The sequence below is a fragment of the Lontra canadensis genome, unplaced genomic scaffold (genome assembly GCF_010015895.1).
Source record: "Lontra canadensis isolate GAN:19392208 unplaced genomic scaffold, GSC_riverotter_1.0 scaffold32, whole genome shotgun sequence".
Taxonomy (NCBI): domain Eukaryota; kingdom Metazoa; phylum Chordata; class Mammalia; order Carnivora; family Mustelidae; genus Lontra; species Lontra canadensis.
The window spans coordinates 18,381,459-18,402,345 of NW_022631026.1; the positions used below are offsets into that span (position 1 = coordinate 18,381,459).

The following is a 20,887-nucleotide window of genomic DNA, read 5'->3' on the forward strand; positions in this document are numbered from 1 at the left end:
GTGGGAGCGGCGGCGCGGAGCCGAAGGCAGACAGGCCGCAGACGTGAAGTTGGTGAAGCAAAACGGACCACGAGAGAGGCGAGGCCCAGGGCTGGCACCGGATGCCCCCCATCTGTGTGGTGGGTTGGGGGTTCAGGGAGGCCCCGAGGGCAGCAGCAGCCAATGGGATCACAACTGCCTGGTCCCCCAGCAAGTCCGTCCTTCAGGCTGTCGCTGTTTAGCCCCCTCGCTGCAGAAGCAGCAGCTTGTGTCCTGAGGGTGGGGCCTGTCCCCCTCCCCGGGGTCCCCTGGCAGCTGCTTCCAACCCTCCAGGGCACCACCAAGTACCTTGATAAGCTTTTTCCCGTTTCTTCTTTTCCGTGTCGATGTACTGCTCAGAGGCCGCCTTGATCTTCTGGACCCAGGCAGTCCTGGAGAAGCAGAGCACAGCCGTGGGGCGGCTTTCCCGCACGCCTCCCGGGCTCGGCCAGGAGCGCCGAAGCTCGGCCCTCGCTCGGCTCTCCTGCGCCGCCCTCGGCTTTGACAAGTTTCCCATCACAGACCGAGTGTTAGTTCAACCGAAAGACTTGTTCGCTACTTGGAAGATCAAGCTGGGGTTTGTGGGCAGCTACTGCTTTACAGAGCACCAGGCACCGGCAGGGTGCTGGCACCCGGGAGGAGACGCAGGGCGCCACCGCAGTGGCAATTCAGCACGACAGAGGGACATTCAACCTGAAAGCAAAGAAGCGAGCGCACAGAGGAGGGGGCGGGCCCCGTCTGCCATCACAGAGGTGGCCGTGGAGGATGGTGGCTGGCCGGGCAAGAGCAGGGGCAGAGAGCTGGAGCGCTGCGCTCCACACCAGGCAGGCAGACATCCTGGGGCGGGTGGAGGATGGGGCCGGGGCTGAGACACACACACGGGCCTCAGAGACTGGGTGAAGGAGCCCGGCCTGCCGCACGAGGGATGTTAGCAGGAAGCAAGGTGCTGGATCTCCCGTTTTGGAAGATCCTGAGGAGAGACCGAGGCAGGGACACAGGCTGAGCTGATGGCAGCAAGCCGGCACGTCCACACCGAGGCTGGCCAGTGGGACGGGGCTGGGTGGGACCGGTCAGGGGAGCCTTGGGTGCAGAAGGAGCAGCACTCGAGCACGTCTGCAGGCGGCTAATGGGAGGGAGCCGTCCAGGCTTCAAGGCAGGTCACAGGTGGTCAGGACTGACCTCTCGTTAATGTTGTCTGTTCGGAGGGTGTAGACCCGGTCAATGTGAGAAATGTGGAAGACGGGCTCATCGCTGGAAGGGTCTGTGGGCAGTTTCACCAAGACTTCGTTCAGGAAAATGGGCTGAAAGAGTTAGGGCCGAAACACAGGCTGTGAGATGGGCCAGAACCCTCCACCCGCCTACGTCTCCAGAGAGCGCTGTCTGTTCCGAAGAGCCTTGTTTTTTTGATTTTTTGTTTTTTAAAGATTTTATGTATTTATTTATTTATTTATTTGACAGGGATCACAACCAGGCAGAGAGAGAGGAAGGGAATCAGGCTCCCTGCTGAGCAGAGAGCCCGATGCGGGGCTGGATCCCAGGACTCTGGGATCATGACTTGAGCCAAAGGCAGAGGCTTTAACCCACTGTGAGCCACCCAGGTGCCCCTTAAGAGCCTTGCTGAGAAGCAGAGAAGAGGCTGGCTTCTCGAGTCTTCTACTTAGGGAAAAAGAGACAGTGTCCATTTTGTGGAAGAAGCATGTTGGGCAGATCAGAGATTCCGGAACTGGGGACAGGAGTTCCGAGTGTCCACGGGACAGGGTCACTCAGCACTCTGCTCCCGCTTCAGTTTCACAGAGACCTGATGCTGAACGTGGATGGGGGCGGCGGGGGGGCTACATGTCAAGTTTGCCAGGGAGGAGGCCAGAGCCCACCAGCTGGACCAGTTTGCCAGGGAGGAGGCCAGAGCCCATCAGCTGGACCAGTCCAGCCAGAAGTTGGTGAGGGCCCTGCCACACTGGGCCTTCCTCCCTGGGACGTGATGAAGGGGGAGTGACCCATCTGGAGACGGGGGAAGAGAGTCGCATGGGGACAAAGAAGGCTCAGGCCAGGAAGGAGGTCCTCGAGGTGACAGAAACACCTCGTTACGCTCCTGACGCCATGGCCAGGGACGTGACACTTACCGTTTTATACATTTTGAACTGGGCATTGGACTTAGAGTTGAAAAGCTTCTCAGAGCCTGAGGAAACAGCAAACTGCTTGACCATGTAGGTCAGGAGCAGAAAGTCGTTGAAGAGGAATCCATGTAGCTCCTTATTGCTCTTGGTCTTATATAACTTTCCACTGTGCAGAAGCTTCCGGGGCCCCAGGCAGTTGGTGAGGGAGTTGAAAATCAGTTGCTTAAAGAGAAATTGTCACTTTGTGAGTCCTAGCACAAGCCATCCCCGTGCCCCATGGGAAGCCAGTGCCCAGGACCTGAGGTGCTGTGGTTAGGATCTTGTAGTTGGGAAGGTGGCTGGAACCATTCACCTTGACACAAAAGATCCTTGTGTTTATTTTTCCTCAGAGTTCAGAGTGGCATCGTGAAAATGATCACTCAGAGCCACAGAATATGGATCTTAACAGCTGGATTCAAGGAACTCAAAATATCAAAGTTCTCTTTCTAAGAAAGGGAAATAACACCCCAGAAGGGACAGGACGGTGAGTCCCGGGGGCTGGGCTGAGGCAGATACTGTTCACGGGCTCCGGTTCCCCACCCAGAGGCTGCCCAGGGGGCCCCAGCGTAGCCCCACAGGGCTCACCTCTGCCAGACCGTCACACTGAACGTGGGCCTGGATCCACTCCAGCCGGTCGGAATTTTCTTTTTCCCGAACTCCTTCATTAACTTGGGAGCAAAGCTCCTCTGCCCGCTCAAGAGCCAGCTTTAGGGAGGAGTGGTCTACATGATTCTCCAGGGTGTTCTCCAGAATCTGGAAAAGAGTGGGCTGCGTCATCCAGTGAGCAGTGTCACCCGCCCGCCCAGGCGTCGTGCTGGCTGCTGCACATGCTGGGCGCGGGCCACTGGCCACGGAACTGCCCTTGAGATGCTTCACGGCTCCTGTGTTCCTGGGGAGATGGGGATTCGGGTAAAGAGGCTGTGCCAAGTGCTGCACAGATCAAGTGCCCTGAAACCTGCGGGCATCTAGGGGCTCTCGGTGGGGTCTTAGCAATAGGACCTGTGTGAAAGGGGCCTACCTGCCGCCCCCAGTCACTTGAGCCAGTGCCTTTAACCCACCAGGGGACCTGGCTGCCACTCTCACAGGGTGTGAACCTGCTGAAGGACAATCATGTGTAACATTCTGGGGGTCACTGGTCTTTTTTAAAAAATCTGCAGAAAGCAATGAATCCTCTGCTACAGGAAAAATACAATAAAATCATGTCACCCCCTAGTAGGAAACACATTCAGTTCATTCCGAAGTGCCTTCAAACTAACGTTACAAATGCAAAAGAACAGAGGCGCATCTCCCTGTGTGGCCCCAGCAGCAGATGCCTCCTGACTCGACTCTGGTCACGGTGGGACCACAGTCCTCTGTCTACAGCTCCAAAATGGGACAAAGCCCTGAAAGTCTAACATGTTTTCCAATATTCATTTGGTGGCAAAACCTGACCTAGCCGGAAGAGAGGCCTTTATTTATTCTACTCGGAAGTGATGACTCATGTACGTCACCGTAGGAATACTACCGTGTTTGGTTAAAGGTGATGGCCAGGCTTTGTTGTGATGTCATATAACAGACAGTATTTGAATTACATTCTGAATTTTGAGACACATCTGGCTCACACTATTTCAGCTAAGGGCCTGCGGATGACTGTGTATTAAGGGGTCAGCTTGGTGTCATCACTGTGGCATGAGGTCCATACTGAGCCAACACGGTTTAGAGACCAACGGTCAAGGGATAATCCATAAAAGCAAGTCTTACACTATTTCTGCTGTTTTCTTTTGTAAGATGATTAAAATTGCATCCATGATAACTTATGGAAAGATACTTCTCAGAAGGCATACTGGCTCAAAAGGGCCACCTAGTTTCTGTTAAAAGATAGATGGCTTTTAGGACTGTTGAGTTAGCAAGCTGAGGTGGGCACGGCGTGATGAGCCCGGGTGAGGCCGTGCTGAGTCGGGGGCTCCTGACACAATCCAGGTTCAGGTGTTCAGCTGGTAGAAGAATTCAGCTCTCACCCGAAAGACTGGAGTCCAGGGTTGTACTAGCAGAGGACTCTGTCTGGGCTCCAGACAGGCTCCGTAGCTGCAGACCTAGAGGGCGGCCGCCCTGCCTAGAAAAACGCACTCCTGACTCTGAGCGGCCAGCGCAGTTTCCTGAGGGAGGGGGCGCAGGTTACTCCAGTGACCCTGGTTGACCTGTATTTGCCTAATCCGGATGCCCGTGTGTACTTGTGTGCGCACACATGGCCTGGCCCATCGGACCATGTGGCCGGGGAGGCTGGCGCTCTCCCGGGCTCCCTGGCTAGGGCCAACATGGCCCTCTACGGCGCCGCCGCTCCGTCCCAGCCAGGGCACTCACGCTTCTGATGAGAAGAGGGTAGCGGGTGATCCTCTGCATGGGCTTCAGCAGGAAGCTGGACAGGGGCATCCCCTTACAGCGAGGGTCAGACGCCAGCTTCTGCAAAGAATGGACAGGCTCATGAGCGAAGAATGTACCTTTGAGGAAAACAAAGGAAGCACCGACTGTATTCCTGATGTTGAGCACCTTGTAGATTTCTAATTTCTCTTAAAGACCCAGGATTTAAAAATGATATGTCTCAGATGAACAGACCTCCGAGGGGAGGTCAAACTCCCTACCCCTGATGCTCAACCCAGCAGAAGCTTTCAGCTCTCTCTTTCTCACATGGATTTGTGCCTGTGCCATCTCTCCCTCCTTTGCTTCCGGAAGCACGGACCGGGGTCTTCCCAGCCGGCTCCTTCCCAATCCCCACTTCTTTTCTCTCCTCTCCCAGCTCTTAAGTGATGGTGCTGCCCGAGGCCCCGTGTAGTGAAGTCCCGAGCGTCACACAGACCCTCTCCAGAGCTCCATGCTTGCCGCCTTACTCTCCCTCCTACCTGGACCTCCCACTCAGTACCTCGGCACACCCCGAAGTCCTCACCTTCCTTCCCCAAAGCTTTCTCTTCCGCCTCCGTCCCTGAGCTGTTGCACCACTCTGCACCCACCCACCTTCCTTCCACACGCCGGGGAGTCCCCTTTCATGCCAGTCCATCTTCTAAATAGCTCTTGATTTCCCCTGCCTCTGCCTGCCATTGTCTCTGCTTTGTTCGAAACAGTCACTACCGTTTACTGAGCACCTATGATGTGCCAGGTAACGAGTGCATTACCTTGGCTACTGTGCCTTCTCTCTCTCCACCTAGTTCATAGTCATTTCTGAAGACTCACATTATGCCTCCCCTTGGGCAGCCTCTCCCCTTCCTTGACGCCTTCCCTCCTTTTCAGTGATCCTTCTCGAGCCCCACAATAACCCGTGGACGCCTTTATCGTAACGCCACCTCTGGACTGGGTAAAACGGAGAGGGATCACGTTTGAGTTGTCTCCATGAACTTGTAGACTGTTAGCCCCAGGAGACTAAGTACCCCAACATATTTGCTTCTACTCTTATTAATATAGTACCTGAATAAAGTAGCTAGTATTCTTGGGTGACCTTTTTTTTTTTTTTAATGACCATTTGTAATGACTGAAAAGCACATTTATTATAATTTAACTATTTGCCACGATGGGGTATTAAAACTGCTCCCCCCTTTTGTTTTTGGATATATCTAAGATGTATTTAGTTCTGTATTATCTGAGACTTTTTAAACAGTTACATTTAGAGTGAATATTATTGTTAGATTTTGTTTTTAATATAATGTAACCGACACAATGCCTTTCGTCATGAGACTATAAACTTATTCTTACTATTATTAACAGGTGTGATGACACCAATACCCTATTTATACTGAGGCTGTTATTACTATTTGGAAAATTAAAAAAACCTTTTACTCATGCTTTAGACGGTAAAGATCCAATTTCTTTTTAAAGATTTTTATTTTTAAGTAATCTTTGTGCCCAGTGTGGGGCCTGAAATCAAGAGTCACACACTCTACCAATGAAGCCAGACAGGCACCCCTAAATATCCTTCATTTTACTATTCATTATTTTAAAACATTTGCATGCACTCACAGTCCCACATTTATCTACTTATTCTGACCAATATTTGTGTCTGTAATCTCGGTTCCCTTGTATGTTTCTTCTAGTTCATTTCTAAGCAAGCCTGTGCCTCCCACCCTTACTGCCAACTTCATGAAGAGTCAGTCCTCAGGGCCTTACTTAAGTCGAATCATTTTTGCATCCCGGATATCATCATAAGGAATGTAAATATAATTAACATTTATTGAATGCTTATACGTGCTGGTCTCTGCTAGAAAGTATTTTAAAAGTAGTATCTGACCATCTCTGGGTTACACACTGGAGCCTGAAGGCACCAAATGTTAAGTAGCTTGCCTTGGTCACACGCCCCTCCGTCTGATTCTGAAGGCTGTTTTATTCTAGGATGATACAATGTGGCCTCCTGGGATGATTCTATTTGGTTATGACAGACTCTTCTTTTCATGTAAGGTTTATTTTTATTCACTGATTTTTATTTTATTTACTGATTTTTATTTTATTTTATTGTATTTTAAAGACTTTATTTATTTGACAGAGAGAGAGACAGTGAGAGAGGGAATATAAGCAGGGGGAGTGGGAGAGAGAGAAGCAGGCTTCCTGCTGAACAGGGAGCCAGATGCGGGGCTCGGTCCCAGGACCCTGGGATCATGACTTGAGCCAAAGGCAGACACTTAAGGACTGAGCCATCCAGGCGTTCCTATTTGCTGATATTTTAATTAAGATTTTAACAACTATATTTATAAGAGATATTGGGTTATAACTCTTTTTTTTCATTTTTGTAATTAAATACAAATGGAAATATAGGCTTTGGGGGTCAGGAACACTTTTGCCTTATACAGTGAATTAGATGGGTTTGTCTTTCTTTTTCTTTTTTTTAACATTTTATTTATTTATTTGAGAGAGACAGAACGAGTAGGTGGCGGGCAGAGGGAGAGGGCAAAGGACAAGCAGACTCCCCATTGAGCAGGGACCCTGAGATCATGACCTGAGCTAAAGGCAGTCACTTAACCAACTGAACCACCCAGGCGTCCCCAGAGTTATATTCTTAAATTGCAACCACCTTTAAATGGAGGACAGTCTTTTTTTTTTTTTTTTTTTTAGATTTTATTTATTTATTTGACAGACAGAGATCACAAGTAGTCAGAGAGGCAGGCAGAGAGGTTGGGCGGGGGAAGCAGGCTCCCTGCTGAGCAGAGAGCCCTATGTGGGGCTCGATCCCAGGACTCTGGGATCATGACCCAAGCGGAAGGCAGAGGCTTAACCCACTGAGCCACCCAGGCGCCCCCAGAGTTATATTCTATTAGTGCTTTTCAGTGTATCTGTTCTTAGATATATTGATATCATTTGTGCTTTTATCTTTATTACTTACTCCATTTTTTTGTTGGAATTTTTATCCTTTGCCTAAATATCTTATATTCTATGCGTAATTATTTTTTCCATTCTTTTTTGATAATGAAGACATTAAAATGATGCATTCTTCCTTCAGGCACTGTGGCTGTAACAGACCTCAATATGCAGAAACCAAAAAACAGGAAGACATGTAGAAAAGGAAGAAAACCGATTTGACTCTCATTTCTGTCACCACTTTAACATGTGTGGGAAGAGTGTGTATTGCCCAACACGAGCGAAGATGTGTTCGCATTTGCACGCTGGGCTGGGCTACGGTACCCGCTGGGCATCTCGCTGCTGGATCTCTGGGAGGCTGTCGCTGACCCCTTACACTACCCACAGTGGTCTCTGACGGCCCTTCTAGCGTGACTGCACACCAAGGCTTTGTTTTTAATTTACGACCATGGCACCATGGAGCTGAATGTGTTCTCTCATTGGTTTCTGGACTTTTTGAGGACATCGGGGTGCACGTGGAGCACATGGACAGAGTCACACGTGTATGTTTAAGCAGCGTCCTAAGTCCTAGTGTCGCCCTTCTCCTCTCATTTCCTTTGGTCCCACTGTATGCATCCACTGACATTTTATCTTGTTGCTTTTGATATATTTGAGTAAGCTATTTTATGCTTTTTTTGGAATAAGATGGGTATAATTCACAAATTCAATATAAATTTAATAAAGTGACATTCTGGATATTTTTGGAGTATAAAGTAGCTGATTTAATAGGCTTAAATAATACTCTACTAATAGATGGGCAACATCATGGTCCCAGTGCCAAGAAAAGTCAATTCTACATGGATGGTAACACCAACACTCAAAACATTCTTTGCCAAATTGGTGTTTCCTCTGGAAAGTGGGGGGGTGCCCTTCCCCAGGCCGAGCCCCCTGACGGTGCAGCGGTCTCTGCCTCCAGCCTCAGAACGGGGTGGCCTGCCCACGATCCCAGAATGGAGTTACCTTTAAAAATTCCTTGAACTCTGTGTCTTCATCTGTCTTCTGCTGTAACAGAGCTGCTCCGTTCAGCTGACAGCTACAGAACCGGATGTAAGCCTGCATGTGGGACAGCTCAGCAGCCAGGATGTCCCCGATCGTCTGCACGGGCATCTTCTCTCCTCCCGTCTTCTTCCGGACCCGCAAGGCCCTGCAACCAACACACTCCCACGGTCAGTTTCTAGCGAACGTCGTCAGTAAATAAAGGATGAATATCATGGGAGACTAAGGTAATGAGAACCAGTGAGTTACCTAAACACCTGGCACTGTGAGGGGAGAGTCAGAAGGAGGAGGCAGCGGGGGCCTATGTTCTGCTGGCCAAGCCAACCTGGGTAAAACGTTAGCAAAGAAGAGTAAGAAAAACGGAAGTCTGTACACTTGGGTATTTCTAGGTCCTTGGAATTGCTTTGGATTCATTTTTGGTTCTTAGCAAACTTCCTTTAGAGGAATTCTAATGTGTTCTCAGCTGAACCAAGATGAAAGGAATTTTCTACACTCTGTGTAGGGGAAAAAGGGAGCAGGAGCCCACAGAGGCCAGGGGTGGAGGGAGAGGTAAGCACTGTCCTCAGGAGAGCTGCTGTGTGTGCCCAGAGGAGGGCAGAGATGCAGCAAGGGCTGGGCTGGGCGTGCTGAGTCCCCTGCGCCCTGGAGTCCATCCTCACAGGTGAGAGGGATGGGAAGTCACCCCAAGGAATGGAATTTCACGCAGGGACTGAGGAGACTGCCAGACCAGCCAGTATGCCTGGGGCAGGAGCGACAGCTTCTCTCCTACTCTACCTAGAGTCAAGCAAATTTTGAAATCCTATGTTAATATACTATTTTATGATTTAATTTTTCTTTGTCCAAGTTTTTTCTTTGTTGTATTTCTCAACTTCAAGAATTATGTATTTTACAGTTATGGGGCATTTCATAAAATGACAATAAAATAAAGAGCTTGAGGGAGCAGAGAACAATTAAAAGTTCCTTTGCTAAACAGCCCTGCGGGGAGTCAAGTGGGGACGCCCTGGTCCTGGGGGCCGGGGGTGTCCACTGCCGGGGCGGGAGCTGCTCGCAACTCACTTCAGCAGCTTCATGTTACACATGATGAGCTCCTTCCAGTTTACAAAGATTAAGGCCATTTCTCCTTCAGCGAGAAAGCCTGACTCCACCATCCGTTTCTGAAAAACCTAAATTCAAGACACAAAAGAAATGTTAGCTGGGGCGTGAATACACAGGCTATGTGGTCTAAATCAAACAATAACTTCACATACCGAAACTAATATGATCATGATTGTTTTTAAATAAGCCTACTTATGATTGCTAAATTTCCCCCCCAATTTTAATTTAAATTCTAGTTAGTTAACATAGAGTGTAATACTGGTTTCAGAAGCAGAATTTCATGATTTGTCACATATATATAACACCGAGTTGACTGCTAAATTTTATTTATTTGAGAGAGAGTACAAGCATGGGGGGTTGACGGGGAGAAGGAGGGAGAGAATCTCAAGCAGACTCCCCGCTGAGCATGGGCCCTGACCTGGGGCTCAATGTCACAAACTGAGATCATGACCTGAGCTAAAACCAAGGGTCAGATGCCACCCAGGCGCCCTGATTGATCAATTTTAAGTTGCATAATTTCCCTACTGTTTGCTCTCTGGTTCTTACTATGGCTAATTCTTTATCTTCTTCTTCTTTTTTTTTTTTTTTTTGTAAGTGGGCTCCATGCCCAACCTGGGACTCGTACTCACAACCCTGAGAACAGGAATCACATGTTCCACCGATCGAGCCAGCCAGGCGCCCCTTATTAGGCCTAATTCTGAGAAGGACTGAGGCCAGTACCTTTGTCAATAAGAGGAGCTTCTCTACCTGCCTCCTAGGGAGATGAAGCAGGTTCAATGAAACCATGTGCACAAAGTACCCGCACCCCGTGAAAGCTGCAGAATTGAGGGACTGGGCACCCCAGAGTCCTGGAAGCGGTCTGTGAGAGGGTCAGCAACAGAAAAAGTGATGATTTACACGGCCCCCACGCAGATGCGGACTTCAGAGGCTGGCTGGCTGAGTGGAAATGCGACCCTCCATCTATATTCCACGACACTGGAGGATTTATGAAGCTGATGGGTACATATCTGCACACGCCTGGGTGTGTGTGAGCACACGCTGTGGGTGGCTTCTGAGTGAACTTCACAGATGATGCAGGTCAAGCCCAATCAGCTGTTATTATTATTATTATTAGTTTTTAAAGATTTATTTGTTTTTTAGACAGAGTGAGCTGGGGAAAGAGCAGAGCAAGAGAATTCTAGGCAGACTCTGCATGGAGCATGGAGCCTGAGGTGGGGATTGATCTCTCAGTCCCGAGATCATGACCTGAGCTGAAATCCAGAGCCGGTCCCTTAGCTGGCGGAGCCACCCAGGCGCCCCTCAGCTGTTGCTTTTCCCGGGGCACTCATGAGGAAAGAAAGGCTGAGAGAGTGATCTGCTCAAGGTCACAAACCTAGACCACGAAGGAGCCAGAACAAAAACACCAGTCTTTTTGATTCTAAGCTGGTTTCCACTGAACAACTGGGATTCCCAGCAAGTGACTCTAAAGTCTTACGGAAACTGTGAAGTTACCCGAGACAACCTTCTCGTGTGTGATCTTTCCGAGATACACACCACACGTCAGCCTACTAAAAGTGCTCGTCAGCCCTGTGATAAGACGCAGGCTCCTTCTGAAGGCTCACCACGCCCGCGCGGCCTGCCCCTGCCAGCTTCACCGGCCTGGCCCCCGAGGCCTGGACACTCCAGCCACGGGGGACCACCCGCAGGACCCTAGATCCCGGGCACAGCCTTCCCACTCCTACTTCCTCTTCCAGGCACACTCGTCCTTGTCCTTCTGGTCTGTCCTGACTCTCCTCTGTGGCAGGGGTGGTCAGCCCTCTCCTGGCCCCCACCTCCCTGTTCTGCAGCTGTCTGTCTGTCCGCGTGACTGTGAACTCCTGAGGGCAGGAACCTGAGGGCAGGGCTTTCTGCCCGCGGCAGGTCTTCGGTGAGTGTCGACTTACTGAGCTGTGCTGAGCACGGACTCGAAGGATTCAGGTAACAATGCTATGAACCGGACGTCTCTGAACCTTCATCGTTCCAAGATCGGAGCGAGGAGGTCAGGATCCTCTGACGGGAGCGCGCCCTGGCAAGGTGGTGGGTCTGCTCTGAGGCACGGAAGGACGGGAAGGCACCTGCTGGTCTGTTCTCTGACCCGCTGATGACCACGCGCTACTTTCCTCATTCATCCCATTCACCTGCCTCTGAGAGGTAAGCAGAGGAGGACGGTCGGGCCCTCTGCGAGCCTCCGTGGGGATGGCGATGAGCTCGCCTGGCCTGTGAACCGCGCTCTCACCCTACGTCCCTGACCCCGACGTGAGCCCTTGCTCCTCAGCCAGGGCAGGCGGGCAGAGTGGGAATAACCCACGGGTAAGTGACGGGTCTGAGTGGGGCAGGCGTGCGGCCCCTGCGCACGCTCCACGCCGGTGTCCGACAGGTGCTTCCACGGCCACTGGCAACCTCACAGCCCTGCAACCGGCCAGCGGCAGGGTGATACTCGGAGGGGTCAATGACAAGATGGGTTTTTCTTCTCGCCATCTTTCCAGGTCAGAGAAGTGTAGACATAAACACACATAATTCATTCAGGGCCGACGGGAAGGCCTGCAAAGGGCCAGACTGAGTTTTGGGGACGCGGGATGAAGGATACATGTCCCTGCCGTCAGGGGCTCACAGCCTTGCGGGGAAGAGAGACGTTACCCACTAGCAGCGTGGCAGAGTGTACTTGTGAGTGGAACAAGTGTGCGGGTCGCAAGCCCCAGGCTGGAGGATGGCGCGAGGGCGGGCCTTTCTGGGGGCAGATGGAGAAGGGTGCGGCTTCCCCGCCGCACCTCCAGCGAGGTGGCGGCCAGGCACCTGCTGGGCCCGCTGGGGACACGTGTTCTCTTCAGGCGGCTTGTTTATTTAACTGGGCTTCTCATCCGAGGGCCTTGACACATTTGGTGAGAACGAGGAGCCACGGAAACAAGTGTTACTTTGTCTACTCAAACACAGACCATTTTTAAGCGCTGCTCTAGCGGCTGTCGCTGGCTTGGGGGTCACTGGGAACGGGAGTCGGCGCCGACAGTAAACACAGGCCTCACCTCCACGACGAGCTGCAGGTCGTCCACATACCGCTCCTCCGTCTGGATCAGCTCGTGGATGTAGCCCTGCCTCTTCCTCTCCCCCGGCTGCATGGTGTCCAGGCTCTGGAGGTCCGCGCACCCTACGGGAAGACAGGGCACAGGTTCAAAACAGCCCTTTCGTCTTCTTTGTAGGAAACAGACAATTATCAGCAGACGTGCTGGGTTTACAAACGGAGCCTCGAAAGAGCCACGCAGCTTTCCAGAGTGCCCGATGGTCCGCAGAGCGGCGCCCACCTGCCGAAGTCCGGCCTCGCCGCCCGCTCCCCCAGAGCCGCAGGGAGCCATGCCCCGGCCATCTCACTGGGGTCCTCGCTTCTCTTCCAAATCAATGACAGAGGAAGGGGTTTTAGAAATGGCCTCAGAGAGAGGAGAACTGCTCTGACCTTGTGAAGAACCTGTGTGGTTCTCATCGCTGCGGGTCATTTTCAAAGGTAGATAGTGATCTTCGAGATATCAAAGATATTTGATTGATTAAATCAATCAGCTGAGGGACAGATTTGATTAAATCAATCAGATGCTTGAGACCAGCATTTTCCAAATTGCAGGTCATAAGCCATCTGCGGATCCTTCCATCAATTTTGTTTTTAAAAATGTGGGTTAGGCATGCTCTCTCTTCCCCTTTCCCTCACTCTCTCAAATAAATAAATAAAATCTTAAAAAAAAAAAGGGGGGGGAGCATCTCGGTGGCTCAGTCGGTTAAGCGTCTGCCTCCTTTTAGCTCAGGTCATGATCTCAGAGTCCTGGGATCCAGCCCTGAGTCAGGCTCCCTGCTCGGTGGGGAATCTGCTTCACCTTCTCCCACTGTGCCCATGCCTGTCTTGTGTGCTCTTTCTCAAATAAATAAAATCTTAAAAAAAAAAGTGGGTCGGGGTCACCTGGGTGGTTCAGTGGGTTAAGCCTCTGCCTTTGGCTCAGGCCATGATCTCAGGGTCCTGCGATGGAGCCCCAGGTCGGCCTCCTGGCTCAGCGGGAAACCTGCTTCTCCCTGTCCCCCTGCTCATTCTCTCACTCTCAAATGAATAAATAAAATCTTTAAAAAACTGTGGGTCAGGCTTAGCATTAACACAAACAAATAAATACAAACCAGCTGGTGTGTAGCATTGGTACGTACTGCTCTGTGAACACTTTTACGTAGGTATGTAGAGAATCTTACTGCTAAGAAATGTTTGAGGAACATTTCTCTAGATTTCTCAAAGTCAAGTGTTACAGTTAGGAAACCTGAAATTCCTGGGATTCAGTAGTTCCCAACAAGGCCACTGCCTTAGCCACCAGAACATCATGGCCTTAAGACCTCGAGGCAAGTCCCCAGCAGCCTCGCGTCAGGGTGAGCGCCACTGCACTCAGTCTGGATCAATTCAAGGGCACACGGGAGCTGACCTGAGTGTCAGCCTGAGAACCGACATGATTCCAGAATTACTTGGTACATAGCTGAGGGCTTGCCTTATGCACAGTGGCGGGGGACTACCGCAGGTAGGCCTTCCTCAGACAAAGAGAAAGAGCAGGTAGGTACCAGCAAGCTACAACGTGACGGAGACAGCCGAGTGAGGTGTGGGTGACCGTCGAGGCTGAGGCAACCATGAGAGGCGGCGGGGGTGGGGGTGTCACAGTGCCCCAGCCTTCATCCATGGGACAGGTGGGGACCCACGCAGAGGCACCACTCGGAGATGTGCTTGTGGGGCACTGGGAACACATAAAGCCACAGAGGCAGAAAATGCAAGGATCAGACTGGACTTCTCAAGGGGGCTTGCCTTTGAGTTTTTATATGTTTTGTTCAGATCTGGGCCAACAGTTCTAAAGGAGACAACCGGTCTATTTTCTGTACGTGTTGCCAACAGCTTCAAAAAAATTCTTCTCACAGTAAAACAGAAATAAAATAAGGCAGGTTGTGTTTGGTGCTTTCAAGAAGACATTATGGTGCCACTGTCAAGTTCAAAATTATCCAGCTTTTCTGGGGATCGTACTGTACCCTGTTCTGCCAGCGAGAGCTGCAGAAAGACCAGGTGTCCTGACCCCGTGAAGCTAATACAGACGCCTGTCTGACTAGGTTGTTGGGAGCAGGGAGGCTGGAGGGGAAATGTCAATGGCGACGTGACCTGGGATCACTGGTCAGAGTTACCAGCTGACTGGGCTGAGCCATTGGAACCTTTTCTAAGTCTCTGAGGTTACCGCACCTCTTACACCCACGTGTACGGATTTTAGCCATTCACCTTCTCCCATGTCCTTCCCTGTAAATTTACTCATGTTTGAGTTAAATATGTAGGGGACCATGGGTTTTATGTATTGATTATGTTTCTTCTAATACTCACTAAAATAAATACATAACTTTTAGAATAAAACAAGTTCTCCTATGGGGCGCCAAGGCGGCTCAGTTGGTTAAGTGTCCAACTCTTGATCTCAGCTCAGGTCTTGATCTCAGGATCGTGAGTTCAAGCCCTGTACTGGGCTCCACACTGGGCCTGGAGCCTGCTTAAAAGGCAAACAAGTCGGCTTGGTACTATATTGTGTGCCATCGAGTAGTGTACCATCGGGTATGTGGATCACACTTCGGGAAACGATTTATGGTAAAACCCATGAGCATCAGCCTATGTTCTGCACCTCAGAATAACAGGAAAAGTCTCAGGTATTTTATCATTTTTAAAAATTAATTAATTTTAGGTGGGGGCAGAGGGAGAGTGAGAGAGAACCCCACGCCGACTCTGTGCTGAGTGCGGAGACTGATGTGGCCTTGATCTCACAATCCTGAGATCACGACCTGAGCTGAAACCAAGAGCCAGACACTCAACCAAAGGTGCTACCCAGGCGCCCCTATGTTACCCCGTCTAAGGCTGGAACACACACGACATTAGTTTTATCAGGATGAATGTGGGGACCACCCTTATACTCCGCTCCTAACATAACCCCTTTGCATTTCAGTACAAAGGTTCTTAAAATTTTATTCTCTTCAAGTTTCCAATTTGACCCCAACCCTCACTTTCAGACATTCTTACCCCTGATGTCAGGGGAAAGAAAGGCATGGCAGCCCTTCTACTTCTGCCCTTCACTTCCCTGCTCACTCACCCCTGTACTTCCTTCCTGTGTTAGGGGATGAGGGGATCCTGTTTCTTCCTGGAGCCGCATCGTTAACCGAACCTCTCCTTTCTGCCGTCCTCTCCACCCACATTGCCCAACACGTTAGCCATTAGCAACACTGAGCACTTGAACTGTGGCCAGTCCAAACAGAGAAGTGCTCTAAGTGTGAAATACACACCAGATTTCAAAGTACAAAAACCCTAGCACATAAAATAATGCATTAATAATTCTTATGTTGGCTGCATATTAAAATGGTAATATTTGGCATAATACTGAGCTAAGTAAAAAATTATTCAAATCAGTTTCCTGTTTTACTTTTTAAAATGTGGCTTTTGGAAAATTTTAAATTACATATGGGCTGGCTGCATTTGTGACTTACATTATATTTCTATTAAACAGCTTAAGCCAGCTGGAACATTTATCATGTTCCTTCCCTAACAGGATGTTTTAGCGGCTTCCGCTATCTGCAGAATAAAGTCTTAGCTTACTGGCACAGGGCTCCAGAGTCTCTGTAATCTACCCACAGCTACATTTGCAGCCTCACCTTTGACCATGTAGCCTGCCTGTTAGCCACTCTGGCCCAGGCTCAGTCCTCACGATGAGCTGTCCACGTTGCCCATGGCCCTCTTCTCCACACACAGCCAGCTTTCTAACCCTTCAGGGTACAGCTCATGTGACCCTACTCTGGGGGAACTTCCCCATCCCTGTCCCACTTATCCCCAGCTTGCCTCTCTTTTGTGCTTCTAGGCTAGTCTGCATCTGTATTTAACATTTTATATAACGGAACCTGCGCTATAGTTTACCTCTTATATAGTTGGTGTGTCCGTCTCTCCCACTGGAGGTCAGGGACAGTATCTCCCACAGTTCTATAATATCAAATTTAACATAGCGTTTTGACCAGGAAATATCTGTCAAATGGCAGACTGTTGGGTTTGTCCCCAGACCTGTTTCTCACCTCTCCTCCGCTCTGTACTGCAGGGAAACCAACCCCACAGGCTGCTTGTATAAGCTCCTCTTTCAGTTGGCTTCTGCCCAGGTTTGGCCAATGAGAGGAGGCTCCGGAAGGAGACCACAGGGCCAACTGAGAGAACTCTCCTCCTGCTAGAAGAGTGAGAGGATAGGAGAGCTTTTAAGTCTGCTGGGTCAAGAAGTAAAGAATTGCTAGGTTTGTATCTCACATAAATGTGGAGTTCAAGAGTTCCAAAACTGATGGATCAACAGAAAAATGGTCCCTGGCTGGTGATACCCTTAGTGTGGTTGGCCAAAGAAAATGCATACCGTCCAGAGGGTCTCTCTCACAACCGTGGTTCCGCACGATTTCCACAGGAAAACCATCTCACTAAAGAGGAGTTCAAAGTAAAAAATTACAAAAAATAAGGACTGATCCACCATAAATAAAAATGATGACTAGAAAGAACCCTAAGGGGGGCATCTGGCTGTCTCAGTTGGTATAGCATAAAACTCTTGATCTTGGGGTTGTGAGCTGCAGCCCCATGCTGGTGTAGAGATTTCTTAAAATAAAATCTTAGGGATGCCTGGGTGGCTCAGTTGGTTAAGCGGCTGCCTTCGGCTCAGGTCATGATCCCAGCGTCCTGGGATCGAGTCCCACATCGGGCTCCTTGCTCGGCAGGGAGCCTGCTTCTCCCTCTGCCTCTGCCTGCCTCTCTGTCTGCCTGTGCTCACTCACTCTCTCTCCCTCTGTCTCTGACAAATAAATAAATAAAATCTTAAAAAATAAATAAATAAAATAAAAAAAAATAAAATAAAATCTTAAAAAACAAAACAAGAGGGGTGCCTGGGTGGCTCAGTCAGTTAAGCATTTGCCTTTGGCTCAGGTCATGATCCCAGGGTTCTAGAACTGAGCTCCACATCAGGCTCCCTGTTCAGTGGAGAGCCTGCTTCTGCTGCTCCCTCTGCTTGTGCTATCTTTCTCTGTGAAATAAATAAATAAAATCTTAACAACAACAACAAAATCCCCAAAACATAAGGTAATAGAATAAAATCTAAAAAAAAAAAAAAAAAAAAGTGTCTACATTTAAAATAACTCAAGATGTACATTAAGGGTTTGAGTACATAAATACTGTCTATAAAAAAGAATGGGCAGGGATGCCTAGGTGATGCATTCGGTTAAGCATCTGCCATTGGCTCAAGTCATGATCCCAGAGTCCTGGAATCATGTCCCATGTCAGGCTCCTTGCTCAGCAGGGAGACTGCTTCTCCCTCTGCTGCTGCTCCCCCTGCTTGTGTGTGTGCTCTCTCTCTGACAAATAAATAAAATCTTTAAAAAAATGGGCAGATGTAAAAAGAAACTAATAGAAAGGTTATTATTGGGGTGCCTGGGTGGCTCAGTGGATTAAGCCTCTGCCTTCAGCTCAGGTCATGGTCTCGGGGTCCTGGGATCAAGCCCCACATTGGGTTCTCTGCTCAGCAGGGAGCCTGCTTCCCCCCGCCTCCACCTGCCTCTCTGCCTACTTGTGATCTCTCTCTCTGTCAAATAAATAAATAAAATATTTTAAAAAAATGTTATTATCACAGAAATAATAGTATCATGGAAATAATAGATTAATATATAATGTATAGTATAGTATACATAATATAATGTAAAGTATAATATATGATAGATAATAATAGATTAATAGATTAAATAGCAAATCAAACATTGTGAGGAATGTTTCCTCAAAAAATGTGAGGAAAGGATTAATAAATCTGAAGACATGTATGAAGAAATTAAGAATGTAGCCTGGAGGGGCACCTGGGTGGCTCAGCATGTTAAAGCCTCTGCCTTTGGCTCAGGTCATGATCTCAGGGTCCTGGGATTGAGCTCTGCATCAAGCTCTCTGCTCAGTGGGGAGCCTGTTTCCCCCTCTCTCTCTGCCTGCCTCTCTGCCTACTTGTGATCTTTGTCTGTCAAATAAATAAATAAAATCTAAAAAAAAAAAAAAAGATTTATTAAAAAAAAAAAGAATGTGGCCTGGAAAGACAAAAAGATGGAAAACATAAAATGGAGGTTAGGGGACACACAGGACAGAATAACAATACCCCATACATCCAATGGGAGTCCGGTGGGGAGGGGGTGAACAGAAATAAATGGAAGAAGTGATATTGAGATTATAATGGTTGAGAATTTTCTAGAATTGATGAAAGATATACCTCCACATATTCAAATGGAACGAAGATTCCTGATTACAGAAAAAATAAAAATGAATCCATATCTAAACTGCAAAACACCAAGGAGAAAAAAAATGATTAAGATGGCCACAAAGGAAAAGCAAAACAACTACACAGGAACAGCAATCACACTAGCTGCACACATCTCAACACAACAATAGAGGGTACTGAGCAAAAATAACTGTCAAACCCGAATTCTAATTATACACCATTCATGGATGAGGGAGAAATACAAACATTTTCAGACAAAGTTTGAGGGCATTTCCCACTAATAGGCTGACTAAAGGAACTATTAAGACTGTGTTTTGGGAAAAAGGAAATTGAATAAGAAGGAATAATGAGGAGGGCTGGGGGGCTCACTCTGTTAAGTGTTTGCCTTCGGCTCAGGTCATGATCTCAGGGTTCTGGGATTGAGCCTGCATCAGGAACCTGCTTCTCCCTTCCCTCCCCGCTATCTCTGTCTCTCTTGTTCAAATGAATAAGTAAAATCTTTAAAAAAAAAAAAAAAGAAGGAATAATGAGATGTAAGGAGTGGTAGAGAAAGAAAAAGAAGAAAGAAAGAGAAAAGGGAAGGAAGGAAGGAAGGAAGGAAGGAAAAGAAAGAAAGAAAGAAAGAAAGAAAGGGGAGCAAAAACACTAGTAAATATGTGAGAAATCAAATAATCATTGATGATATAAAATAATAATGGTAGGTATAAATTCAAGGTAGATTTTAAATTTACTTAAAACTAATTTTTTAAAAATTTGGGTGGCTCAGTGGGTTAAAGCCTCTGCCTTCGGCCCAGGTCATGATCCCAGGGTCCTGGGGTCGAGCCCCGCGTCGGGCTCTCTGCTCCGCGGGGAGCCTGCTTCTTCCCCTCTCTCTCTCTGCCTGCCTCTCTGCCTGCTTGTGATCTCTCTCCCTCTGTCAAATAAAAAATATATATATATTTATTTGACACAGACAGCAAGAGTGAGACAGAATGAAAGAGCACAAGCTGCGGGGAGAGGCAGAGGGTAATTTTTTTTTTTAAACACATGAAAGGCAGGAAGAGAATCATTAGAGATAAAACATCCCACCTGCGCTGATCAGAAAAAGGAAGATAAACATCAAATTTAGACTTTGTGGAGGCAAACACATTTGTTAGAAATGGAAAGGCAAGTATTCAAAGAATAGACATAGAAAACAACTTTCAAACCAGTAAAGGGAAAAAAAGGAAGTAAATTTGATCAAAGCAAAAGAAGTAATGTATAGATGAACTACAACAAGAAAAGAAAACCATGGTAAATAGAAAATATATTAGGTGGACATAAAGAGAAGTATTCCATTTTCCCAATTAATGTAAATTACTTAAATCTCAATTACAAGAAGACTTTAGATTGGATTTTAAAATTCAGCTAGATGCTGAGGGAAGATGTCAGAGTAGGAAGATCCGAGGGTCACTTCATCCCACAGATACAGCTAGATAACATTGACATCAGTGAAAATAAACCAGAAAACATCAGGAAGACTGGTATGCTACTAAACAATGAATAGATCAACCAAGAAATCAAAAAGGAAATAAGAGGGGTGCCTGGGTGGCTCAGTTAGCTAAGCATTTGCCTTCAGCTCAGGCCATGAGCCCAGGGTCCTGAGAACAAACTGCACACTGGGCTCCCTGTGGGGAGTCTGCTTCTCCCTCTCCCCCTGCTGCTCCCCCAGCTCATGCTCTCCCTCAAATAAAGAAAGAAAATCTTAAAAACAAAACAAGACAAAAAACCAAAAAGGAAATAAGCAAGTATATGGAAACAAATGAAAATGAAAACACAATGGTCCTTGGGGCGCCTGGGTGACTCATTGGGTTAGGCCTCTGCCTTTGGCTTCGGTCATGGTCTCAGGATCCTGGGATCGAGCCTCACATTGTGGGTCTCTGCTCAGCAGGGAGCCTGCCTCCCCCCACCCCTGCCTGCCTCTCTGCCTACTTGTGATCTCTCTCT

At 48.5% G+C, this 20,887-nt stretch overlaps 1 protein-coding gene across 5 annotated transcripts in view; it reads right to left on the reverse strand.

Annotated features, from left to right (window-relative positions):
• Positions 1-20,887, reverse strand: part of ITSN2 (intersectin 2) — a 136,775-nt gene that overhangs the window by 3,577 nt on the left and 112,311 nt on the right. For all 5 annotated transcript variants that reach the window (XM_032866944.1, XM_032866946.1, XM_032866945.1 and 2 more), the window contains 8 exons: positions 12,653-12,774; positions 9,576-9,682; positions 8,484-8,667; positions 4,512-4,610; positions 2,757-2,924; positions 2,139-2,354; positions 1,198-1,319; positions 328-410 (listed from right to left, as the gene is read on the reverse strand). In XM_032866944.1, the coding sequence (XP_032722835.1) occupies positions 328-410; positions 1,198-1,319; positions 2,139-2,354; positions 2,757-2,924; positions 4,512-4,610; positions 8,484-8,667; positions 9,576-9,682; positions 12,653-12,774 (1,101 nt within the window). The remainder of the gene's footprint in view (positions 1-327; positions 411-1,197; positions 1,320-2,138; positions 2,355-2,756; positions 2,925-4,511; positions 4,611-8,483; positions 8,668-9,575; positions 9,683-12,652; positions 12,775-20,887) is intronic.